This window comes from Pseudorca crassidens, chromosome 21 (assembly GCF_039906515.1).
Source record: "Pseudorca crassidens isolate mPseCra1 chromosome 21, mPseCra1.hap1, whole genome shotgun sequence".
NCBI classification, from domain to species: domain Eukaryota; kingdom Metazoa; phylum Chordata; class Mammalia; order Artiodactyla; family Delphinidae; genus Pseudorca; species Pseudorca crassidens.
The window spans coordinates 28,526,802-28,539,315 of NC_090316.1; the positions used below are offsets into that span (position 1 = coordinate 28,526,802).

Below are 12,514 nucleotides of genomic sequence, written 5' to 3' on the forward strand. Positions count from 1 at the left end.
CCCTGCAGAGCCTGGGTGACCTCCTGTGTCCCCACGTCCATCCACACTGTTAACACCTGCTGAAGTCCTCCCATCAGAGGCCCCCTCCCTCTCCGTGACCTGTGCTGCCCTACAGGCAGCTGTCAGACCCTAACGAGCCAGACTTCTCCATCCTTCTTGGTTTCACTCACTCCATCCCTCCATCTTGACCACCATCATCCCAGCACAAGCCACCAGTGCTATTAACCAGGATGAGGGGATAGTACCACAGTCCTAACTTGTTTCCTGAATCTACTGTTGTCTCAATCCAATTCATTCTCCACTCAGGAGTCGGAAAGCTCTTTTTAAGATGGACACATGATTATGTCATGTTACAGTTCTCCTAGATTCCTGGTCATCTTAGGATAAAATTTCAGCCTCCGTGATTTGACCTAAAGACCCTGCCTGATCTAACTACTACCTGCATTTCTAGCTGCTTCTCACTACTCTATTTCACAACTCATTTTCCTGTTCAAGGTGTTCCCATAATCGTAGTCTGGGATGCTCTTTCCCTCTCCTCTATCCATTTTGCCTTTCTTATTCCTACTCATTCAAAAATCTCCACTCTTCTCAAACTAAGTGTTTGCTGAATGATAAACATTTAGAAAATGTCTTCAGGGCTTCCCTGGTGGAGCAGTGGTTGAGAGTCCGCCTGCCGATGCAGCGGACACGGGTTCGTGCCCCGATCCGGGAAGATCCCACATGCCGCGGAGCGGCTGGGCCCATGAGCCATGGCCGCTGAGCGTGCGCGTCCGGAGCCTGTGCTCCACAACGGGAGAGGCCACAACAGTGAGAGGCCCGCTTACCGCAAAAAAAAAAAAAAAGAAAATGTCTTCAGATTTAACCCCTTTGTTATCTGACCTTGGTTTGATGCATGAAGATAGATACATACATACATACATAGACTTTTTTAATTGCACAGTCATGGAGGGGGAAACATAAGCCTATTCCTGCAGGTCAGCAGACACATATAAAGAGAGATTATTCCTTGAAACTAATTAATAGCTAATGGAGTGCAGATAGGGAAATGTTGCAAAGTGGGGTGACCTCAAGACAAGAAGGAGACATCCACCCAAAACTCCAGTTTTAACCCATTTTTTTTCAAATTGTATGACATTTGCTGTCCTCTCACTCATGTATTATTTCTGTATATTTGGATAATGTCTGCAGAAAGAACAATGTTATCTAACCAGGTAAGTTTTAATTATAGCACCTGTACTACTTTCTGCCTGGTTTTACCTGTAACTTCAGATAATCAGTGTATTTAATAGCCTTCAGCCCCCAGTCAAGTCATTTCCACACACAGGTACTCAACACACACTTTTGACTTTTTGTTTATCTTCCCTAACTGTGTTACAGTGGAATCAGAAAAACTGCTTCCACTCCTGACTCTGACACAACTCAGTTCTGTCACTGAAAGCATTTGAATATGTTCTAATTCTGTAAAATAAAGATAACAGTACATCCCTTATATGTGAGTCATACATGTGCTGTGTGTGTGAAAGTGCTTTGTGGATTATCACGTCCCCTCTAAATGTTCTTGTTAATTGCAGCAAGTAAATTCATGAACAACAGTCCTGTTTGTACTCCTGTGATGATATATAGTCATTTGTTTTCCTACAAAAGATGCTGGATCTCAATGCCCCAGGTGGCATATGAGGCGTGCTGGGGGTGCTGGGAGGATGCTAGGCGGCCGGCACCTGCTGCAGCCACAGAGAGTCCTGCCCTGCGCGCCCCTGCAGGGGGCTCCCGCTTAGGGCTCTGCTCAGAAGGGACTCTCAGAAGAAGCTTATTCCCACTGTTCAAAATGCAACTGAGAGATTTTTTTGTGTGTGTGGTATGCGGGCCTCTCACTGTTGTGGCCTCTCCCGTTGTGGAGCACAGGCTCTGGACGCGCACGCTCAGCGGCCATGGCTCACGGGCCCAGCTGCTCCGCGGCATGTGGCATCTTCCCGCACAGGGGCACGAACCTGTGTCCCCTGCATCGGCAGGCGGACTCTCAACCACTGCGCCACCAGGGAAGCCCAGCAACTGAGAGATTTTTTTAAAACTATTGCCACAAGCAGAATACTTTTGATCGCATTGTCTCACTGTGACCTAGACAGAACCGCACACACAGAAAGCTGAGAAATCGCATTACAGCTCTGCAGACTCCACTCTCAGCACATGGATATTTACTTTCCCTCAATCCCAACTGTCAGCTACAAATTGGTATGAATTTTGCTCTGTCTTATCCACTTAAAATTTATAAGCTGTCTACTTCCCAAAATGATTTTAAATGGCTTACAATGTGAGTCTTACATACACATGGCTATCCAGACAGAAAAGGAAAATTAAAAAATTGAATTTATTCAAGAAGTTAGTCAATCATTTTTCCGGAAATAAGTACCTCTAACAACTACCCATTCTTGTTTGTTTTCAGTCAACAACTAACTTTTAAAATGGGTTCAGATTCTCCTTTGTAAATATTTTGAAAGTATCATAGGAACAAAAAAGTGTAAAACATATTTTAAACATTTTAAAACATATTCAGATTTCATGGCTGATGTGTCATTTCTTCCATATAAAGTTAAAAAAAGACTCCTTTTAAAATATTTTAAATAATTTTTAGCTTAAAGTTGCAAATATAGTACAGAAAACTCCCATACACCCACTATCTGGCCATATATTACATAATAATGATATCTATGTCTATGTTTCCACAATATATATGTGTGTAAAATTATTTTATTCTAAACCCTCTGTGAGCAAATTGTAGACATGATGACTCACTTCTTGTAAAAACTCATTGTGCATTTCCTCAAACAGAGCAGTTCTAAAAAAAACCCAAAAACAAAAACAAAAAAAACTAACACAGATGCAACAGTACCATGTATTCTACAGAAATCACTGGAATTTCGACAATCTGCCAATAATGGGTTTTCCAGCAAAAGTACTCCATCCATGATTACTTCCCTTCAGTTTTTTTTTTTTTTTGTCTGGAATAGTTTCTTAGTCTTTCTTTCCCTTTCATGAACTTGATACTTTTGAAAGACACAAGCCACTTTTTGTGTGTAAAATATTTTTCAAAATCAATTTTTATTTTAGAAAATTATAATTCAAAAAAATTATTTTTACAAATTATACCATGATAAAACTTAATAAAAACTACTCATGTGAAATATTTTTCTTTAACATTTTATAAGTTAATCAAATGCATGCCTGAAAGGATTTGTTGTTGTTTACACAGGGGGTTCTCACAATTTTAGTATTATATCAATATTCATTTAAGCTGAGACTACACTCGAACATAAGTTTAGAAAATGGCGTTACAAAAGATTGGGAGTGAGTAGTTTAAAAAGAAAAAACAAAACATGCAGGGCTGCTGTGCAGTAATAAATCAGATGTTTTCACTGCCGTAAGTCTCAGTGCAGCCAAACTTCAAAACCAGTCCTCCAAAAAAGGTGAAGGCATTTAATAAAATGATTTTTCTTTAGCAACATAACCTCCAAAGAGAATGTCTGACGTTCTCTGACTAGATTCAGATGGTGATGCATTTTTGGAAAGAATATCAAAATGTGATGCTGTATTCTTCAGAGGTCACCATATTTGCCGGCTCTCAGGGGTGTGAGGTGCCTTGGGACGCTTCCAGAGGCTAATTCAGGGCACTTCCTCTCAAACTCAGCTTTTAGTGACATCATGCTGGTTGTTTGAAATCAGCCCTGGTGGGGGTATTTACGCACCACAGCAACTGCAATTCTAAGCCAAATCAAACTTTTTTGTTCATATGTTTGTTTGTTTTGAGAGCAGGTTTACCAGTTCACCAATGCGCAGGTGTCCTGATACTGGAGATCTTAACATGACTGCCTGAGGAAGGTGGTGTCTGCCAGGCTTCTCGACTCTTGAGTTACTTCTTTCGTCCTTTGCAGTGAATGAGGGCTAGGTGGGGAGACGCACTGAGACTGTGGCTCTCTGTTCCTCACCAGAATCTCACACGCTAGTTTCAGCATTCACTGATGTTCCAATGTGAATCATTTGCTGTCCTAATGGCTGCCAAATGGTGATTCTCTAAATCCATCTCCTTCTAGATTAGTCTGGATTCTGCAAGGGAAGGCTTTCTCTTTCACTCATTCCGTTCACACATGTATCTATTTACATCAGTATGGATCCATACATTTCTATTTTATACGAAATGGTTCATCATGTGTGCTTTTCCCATCAGAACCTTGGAGTCAGCAACTCCCCAAGAAGCACTAGTTCCTTTAAGGGAGAATGGTATGGAAAGTGACATCTAGAAACCTAGAATTGGGTATGAGGTGGGTTCATGGCTACTGGGGTAATTGTTTTACACCTCTCAAAAGACAGAGGTAGGAAATACGTACACACACACACACATCCGCATCCACACTTACATTTTCATTTTCCTCTGTGTCTACAGCTACACATATGAAGACCATGAGTTCACACCAATGTCTCAAATTCAAATCCGTCACAACCAGCTCTATGCCAGCCTTCCTCATTTCCATTTTCCCACTCCCTTCTCAGTCACCGAGAAAGCCAGTTCACAACATCCTCCATATGTTTACTCATGTTCTCAGTTCTCACGTGCGTCCCCAACCTTCCAACTGTGCCCCTACCCCCTTGCTCCACCACCTCCTTACGTGGTCCCCAACTGTGCCAAACACGTCCAACAAGCATATGAGAAAAGGAAAATCAGCCAATCTAAAGTTCATTCCCCCCACCCCCCTCACCCAATTAACTTCAGTGAGACACCCTGTTGGGCCCACAGGGTAATAACCCACTCTTTCTTCCCAGCTCGGGGGTCCGACAAAAGTGACCCGCTGCCTTCACATCAGCCGTCCTGCTCGTGGACGACAAAGCTTTCTCCTTCACACCTGCGTTCCGGTGCTCTTGTTCTAAGACTCCCAACACTAGAGAAAGTGTTATGTATATAGAAGAGCCTCCTGGAGAAACGTCAGCATTGAGTGTTCTCTTGCAGTTTGTCAGTGTTTGACGATTCGGATTCACGGAGACAAGGGGATGGGCGCCATCTTACCTGAAAAACTTCCCAGTCTCGGTGCAGCCACGTCACCGCCATCGTAAATCTCAAGAGAGTCCCAGTTCTGCTCTGTGGCAAAACTGATGACTTGAATCTACCAAACAATAATAGTAACTTAATATTTATTTTTTGCTTAATAAAATTAGACTAGTCCAATAGGGTTTTCATGAAATTAAAACTATACATGTAAGAGAAAAGCGAAACCAAAGAAAAGAGATCATGGAAGTGACACCCAAAAAACTTCTACAAATAGCACTTCTGATAGATTTTATTCTAAAAGTCTATCATTTTTATTTCAAATGTAGAAATATGATTACAAACACTTTGTAGAAATGGTAAGAAAAGAGAAACAGGTTATGGTTTATGTATTGAGAATAACCAATACAAAAAGGGGGAAAAAAAAGAAAGGAAAAACCCGTGGACAAAAGCTTTGTTTATTAGGAGACTCTGGGCTTTGAGAACTTACCTGAATTCCTGATCCCTCTGTAACTATGATCTTCCATATACAGTTTAAGTTGTTACCATATGGTTCAGGGTAGCCGGGGGATAAAATTGTACCTCTCCGCTGAGTGAAATTGCCACTGCAGGGGACTAAAAGACAAACCCATATTTAGTAAAAATAAAGTACAGTGAAGAACAACGTTAATGTTGTACTTAGTGTTCTTTCACTGTGTGATCAGCTATTAAGAGATATTTTACATGGACTATGGTACTTTAAATGGCATTTTTAGCCAAGGTCAAATTTAGTCTGTTCTCTCTCTCTTTTTTTTTTAACATCTTTACTGGAGTATAATTGCTTTACAATGGTGTGTTAGTTTCTGTTTTATAACAAAGTGCATCAGCTATACATATACATATATCCCCATATCTCCTCCCTCTTGTGTCTCCCTCCCATCTAGTGTGTTCTCTTTTAAATGATCAATACCATAGATTAGTATCCGCTATGCTGCTAAGTCTCAGGCACTGTCTAACGATGTCATCTCTGAAGTGAATTCTGTTTAGAGTAACTGATCTACTACAATTTAAGAAGCTCTGCAGAGTTTTCTATATGCAGACACGCAACTCAAAATGATATTAATGGGATTTATGAGCAAATCCAGAGAGGAGAAGAGACGCTTAAAATGCACAGATGAATTCTAGTGCTAAATCATGATTGCACTGGAGGTTCTTACACAAAATGAAGCAAATAAACTATAACCAACAATGGCATTGTTATTCAGGCTGCGTTAACCTATTACTTTTCAGACTTTCATCAGCACCAATTTATTAAAAGAGCATTACACAAGTAATATAACAAATCAACACTGTAGTGATTTTTCCCCCAAATGAAATTATGTTGTATACCCATGGCTTGAGATGACATACTTAATAAGTATCGAGAAGGAAAACATGTTTCATGCTTGTTAATCTGATGAGTTGTTCCATGAAACAATAATTTTTAGGGTTTGGCTGCTACTCGATTATTTCTGATAAATTGCCCTTTAAATAGGTCTGGAGCATGGATCAGTTCATGTGGACTGAAGAGCAGCTCTTCAGTGCTGCTGTGACCCCGAGATGGAGGACCACGTGCAAGTTATCCCACCTTAGGGACACACGCTTACCTACGCAGCTTGGGATTGTGTCATTCCACTGAGCGAGAGCGTTGGGCACGGACTGACAGCGGATGGCCATGGAGCCCTGGAGTAGGTATCCTGGGTTACACTCAAAGCGAACGATGGAGCCTGCTGAAAACTCCAAACCAATTCTCCTCCCATATCTGGGCTCGGGAACAGAGCTGCACTGGGTGTCACTGGTCCGAGGAACAGCTAGAGGCAAGACACACAACACAACCATCTGCATGTGCATCGTGAAGCCATGATATTTCCTTGAAAATAGAATTTAAGATAAGTCTAGAAAGAATTTATGTTAATGTGGAAATTAATAATGCCTTTCACAGTCTCTGTAGGGGACGATTTAGGGAGCACTTCCACATCTACACGCATCTTCATGTCAACCCTGAGGACCACCTCGTATTCCCATTTCTGACGAGGAAAACATGGCATATGGAGAATTAGTGCTTTAGGAGGACTGAGCGATATTCATGCATTTACAATTAATTAAGCACCCAGATCACTGCACCAGGGATAATGAGATGACTAAGAACGTGTACTTATCCTCGAGGACCTCAGACTCTAGTACGAAAAGCTGTTACATAAAGGATTATTTATAAATGGCCATGGTGATTTAATAGCAAAATTAAAAATAGAACTACCATATGATCCAGCAATGCCACTTCTCAGCATTTATCTGAAGGAAATGAAATCACTATCCTGGAGAGATATCTGCACCACCATGTACATAACAGCATTACTTGCAATAGCCTAGCTATGGAAACAACCTCCATGTCCACCAATGGATAAATAATATAGTACATACCTACAATGGAATATTATTCGGCCATTTAGAAAGGAAGGAAATCCTACCATTTGCAACAACATGGATGGACCCGTATTCCACACGCTAAGTGGAATAAGCCTGTCACAGAAGAACAAATGCCGCATGGTCTCATGCATAGGAAGCAATTAAGAGAAACAAACTTATAGAAGCAGAGAGCAGCCGGTGGCTGCCAGGAGCTAGGGGAGCGGCAAGTGCGGAGCTGCTGTTAAACAGGTATAAAGTGTGTCATGTAAGACGCCCAAGTCCTAAAGATCTCCCATACAAAGCTGTGCCTATAGTTAATGGTGCTGGATTGCGCACTGCTAATTTTAAACAATGTAATCCGTTCATTTTAAACAATGATTTAAAGGACTTAACCTGAGAGGGTAAATCTCATGTTACCATGATAAAAACAAACCCCACATACCATAAGAAAACATACAGTTAAACAATTCATTCTGTACAGAAAGACTTGGGAGGGAACAGAGGGGAATGGGAGTTTGCGCCACGGTCTGAGAGCAGAGCTGGTAATAAGACCCAGCCGATGGCCTCATTCCCAGGGGTCTTCCCATTGGATCAGCGATTCTCCGAGGTGGGAGGTGGGGATGGGAGAGCAGTTTGGGGCTGGAGGGAGTGCTGACACTTCCCCAACGTATCTAATATTATAACTGTCCGTTTGGAAATGAAAGAAAGAGACTATACAGCAAAGAACAAAGTTTAATAATACATTCCAGCTGGTGGGGACATCATTTGGCCTGAAGGCTGGGAGAAAGACAACGAGCAGCTCTGACACCGACACCTGGTTGCTGCCCGGCCTGAGAGCTGGCTGTCCTCCTGTTGACCACACACAGTCTCCGAGGTCACTGCCTGTTCGTGATCACAAGCAATATTGGGAACACTATGCAGGCCACAGAAAAGAACAGAAATTCCCCTCTCCAGACTAACATGAATCATGACCTCTACTAATCACAGTTGCAGCCCTGCTCTGTTCCTTCTACACCCGACGTAAAAACAAAGATGCCCACCGTCACATCGAACCCCTGACAGCGGTGAATCCCAAGCAAAATCATGCTGCCTGCGGTCCCGCCCCGGGTCCCCCAGCACAAGCCTGCATCCTGTAACTACCCCCCACCCCGTACTTTCTTCTTGTCCCCAGGCTCTCCACGGAGTGTGGATCTTATGGTCTTTGATGCTGGGCCTGGCGGCTGAGCCTCATTCCGGTGAGATGTGTACTCAGGTTGCAGATCAGAATTCACTGATAGGCAGCGAATTATCGCTATGAGATTTTTCTATTTATAAAAAGAGGCACGAGATAAAGTTTGAAAAATACTTCAGCGGCAACGGGGTCTGCCACCCCAAACAGACTCTTTGAGAAACAGAGCCACAAGGTACGCACTTGGGAGTCTGCATTTTTGGCTTCTGTCCCTGAGTTAAAAGTCAGTTTGCGTTTATTGTCTCCAAGACCCCGTTCCTCTCCATCCTCGTGTGCCTTCATTCGAAAGGGGCCATTTTATTTAAAAAGAATCCTTCTGTCTTTAAGATCCTTTCCCCAATACACTGGCATCTTGTTTTGAATTGAACCTGAACAATAACAGACACCATTTGGGTAAATTGCTGGTCAGGAAGCAATTCTATGAGAATGGAAGTCAGAAGACTGTTTTGATGAAACTACGTTTCAATTCAGTGTTAAAATATTTTTGACCAGAAGGCAAAAGTTAATAAAATTGTGTATACTGTCTAATAGCTATAGTCAATAAAATTAATGATACTACAGAATGTTCTTTTCTATAACTGAAAACAATGCAGAATATAAAATATTCTATTGTAATAAAATATGGCTTAAAACTTATATTTGCCATATTTTTATGTCTGGGTTTTTTGTTACAGTTGAACAGTAGCATGAGAGTGATAAATAAATAAATAAACAAAAACATAAAATGATATTCCACAATCAATTCTTGAGAATTTTTTACAAATATGGAGAAATATCTCCAATCTTAGCTGTTCAATTTGTCCTGGACTACTTGGGAAGCACCCTGTATTCACGGCCAAGTTTCCACACTTGTCTAAGTGGCCTCAAACATAGCATTTTTCCAGGGTATCACAAATGAGGAGAAACACACCACCGAGGGTCATCTGTACACATGTCACTATTAAACCTTTCTTCATGAACTTCAGAGTTGTCTATTTTCAAGGAAAATAACAATAAATACCTGCATTTGAATGAAATGATGGAGGACAATTTTTAGAGGAAGAAGTTTGCAAAGCTAAGAAACCAATTTTAAGTATCTGAGAAAGTGAGACAGAGGAAACCTAGGAAATAGAGGCATCAAAACTGCATGTAATATCTGGGGGAAAATTCCAGCAGTTAATCCATGCTGATGAACTTGTCCCTTTCAGCCCATCCTCTGGGGCTTGCCCTCACCTGGAGGTTTCGGGCCACATCAGAGAGAAATTCTATTCCGGTAGCCATTATTCTCCATCTTTCAGTAAATGCTTTGCACTACTGTGAAGCAAAACTGAAATCAGCCCAGTGCCAAGTGGACAGGGAATGGGGTCAGGCTGGAACAGAGGGTGATGAACACAGTGATTGGCTTCTCAGGCCGAGGACTGTGTTGGTTCCGAGACTGGGTGGTATTCTCTGGGACTTTCATGACACTGAAAACGGGCGATATTGTGAATATGGGGAAAAGGGGAACATAATGTGATGGAACCTTACATCACCACAAATGCTCTAGGCTACAGATGTGTGCATGCAGTTCGTTCACTGCACCTCTTTTAGAGTAGGTGGAGTGAAAGAGAACAACAACGATAATAAAATAAACCTGAATGCAGACAAGAGCAACCTGTACAAGTGAAGCAGTCTTCCCTATTTCATTTAGTGACACAGGGACATATTCTATTTCTGAAAATCACTCTGTCCTCGTAGTTTAAAAATCTGATTTGACAAGTCATTACTAGTCGGTGAATTCAAGCATACATCACTGAATTATGCACAAAACTTTATGCTCAATCTCCTTTGTAAAAAGTATGCATTTTATAAGCTCTTGAAACAAAATGTGAGTTTCTTAGAAGTGGAAAACCCACTAAGCTGTATAATTTATGCCATCTGAGGAAACATTAGGCCTGGGGGAAAATCAACGAAAACGTGTATTTGCATGCCTAGGAAGGACCTCACGCAAAGAAAACCTTACTGTAAATTCCTCCTACCCAAACTTAGAAAAAGCATTTCCATCTCTCTAGCTCTGTTTCTGGTATCTGTTTATTTTAGGAAAACCCTGGCAGAGGACAGTCCTGAGAGCTGCTGAGTCTGGGAGACTGGCAGCTGGAAGGCTAAAGGCAGGTTGCTGTGTGGTGAGGCTGGGAGATGAGAAATGTGACCCGGAAAGACAAAGACGTGGCCAACTGGCATTTGTAAGTTGTGCACAGTGGGGAGGTTTGATATAAAAGCACAGCTCCATTTTCCCCTTGAAATATTCAGTAAGTCCTGCATGGCTTACTAATTTTGGTGTGAGTGAGTTATTTTTTTTTTTTTTTTTTTGCGGTACGCGGGCCTCTCACCGCTGCGGCCTCTCCCGTCGCGGAGCACAGGCGCCGGACGCGCAGGCTCAGCGGCCATGGCCCACGGGCCCAGCCGCTCTGCGGCACGCGGGATCCTCCCCGACCGGGGCACGAACCCGTGTCCCCTGCATCGGCAGGCGGACTCTCAACCACTGCGCCACCAGGGAAGCCCGAGTGAGTTATTTTGAGGGAACTAAAAGGCGGGTTGAATTCTACACTGAAACACACAAGAAAAATAGACTATCTGTGGAAATAGCAGGCATAAATGTAAGACAATTACAAATAGTAGTATATTGATGAGACATTGTCAACCACCAAGTTTAACACAGACACATTCAGTCGTGTGCACAGAGCAGAGAGGCAGAGGGTAGTGTAGACAGTTTTCATAAATGAGGATGTGCCTCAGAGTAAGCAGGAAAGGAGAAAAGAGTACTTGCTCTGCCTTTGTTGGTCTCTGTGGCCACATAGCTTGCTTCTTGTGTCGATTCCAGTGTTAACAAGGTTGATTCTAGTATTAAAAGGTGTGTATTTTGGGCCAGAAAAAGTTGCTAAGTGGAACATAACTACTTCACAGAATAGAATCAAAGGGACTTTAATGAGAGTGGGTTTCGTGTACCAAAAGGATGCTGGGCTTTTCTCCAGCCCTGGCAAGGTGTCACGGCGGTGGTCCTTGACGGCCACTAGTTGGTAGGCCAGACTGCAATGACCACAATAGCCATGAGCAGCAGTAAAATCACCGTTACCATCCCACTGAGAACCCAAACTCACACTCTCGACTTTATTCACCATCCTAGAGACAGCTCCTCTGGACAGTGTTGGAAGGGGGACCCCCACCGGGGCTGTGGAGAGACGGTGCTGAACTTGTTAGGAAATAGTAGGTGAGTCTCCAACACGGCGGGTTTCTGAGGACTATTTGATTTTTATGTTTGCATTGACCTAGAAGACCTTGACATTAGGGGTAGTACATTTTCTATGGAGTGACAAAGAGCATTAAAACCTGTAGAACCACATTTACTGATGGCAGGTTCTGCCAGTCTCTTGGTCCCAGAGCTTAGGAAGAGGAGGGGCAGCTATGGGAATCCCCACCATGGACATTCAGGGAGTTCCAGGGTGCTAGCGAGTGGGGATGGACGGGGGGTTTCTCCTGGATGCGTAAAAGGAAATCTAAAACATTCTGAACACGTTCATGTTTAAAGGCAAGCACTGTACTCCTCTTAAGTATTCAAGGGAGATGTTACAGTGTCCAGAAGTGACTGTTAGAATGATTACAGGGACTCTCGCTCCAGGAGGACGCACTGTGGTGTGAAGGGTCACCCCATTAGCCTTCTTGGGTGCCCATGTATCCTCATGCACCCTCTCACCTCCCTCACTTTTCAATGTACCCTTCTACTCCAAAGCAGCATGGAAAGCAAACAAGCAAATACAACCCAGCAGAGACATAAAAGTTACAATACTTGGTAAAAAAAAGCCTCTATACTTCCA

The 12,514-nt window shown here is 42.6% G+C and overlaps 1 protein-coding gene across 2 annotated transcripts in view; it reads right to left on the bottom strand.

Annotated features, from left to right (window-relative positions):
• The window catches only part of CSMD1 (CUB and Sushi multiple domains 1), a 1,750,344-nt gene that overhangs the window by 174,850 nt on the left and 1,562,980 nt on the right, over window positions 1-12,514 (bottom strand). For both annotated transcript variants that reach the window (XM_067722119.1, XM_067722118.1), the window contains exons 34-36: window positions 6,658-6,861; window positions 5,523-5,647; window positions 5,054-5,150 (exon numbers count right to left, since the gene is read on the bottom strand). In XM_067722119.1, coding sequence (XP_067578220.1) covers window positions 5,054-5,150; window positions 5,523-5,647; window positions 6,658-6,861 — 426 coding nt within the window. The remainder of the gene's footprint in view (window positions 1-5,053; window positions 5,151-5,522; window positions 5,648-6,657; window positions 6,862-12,514) is intronic.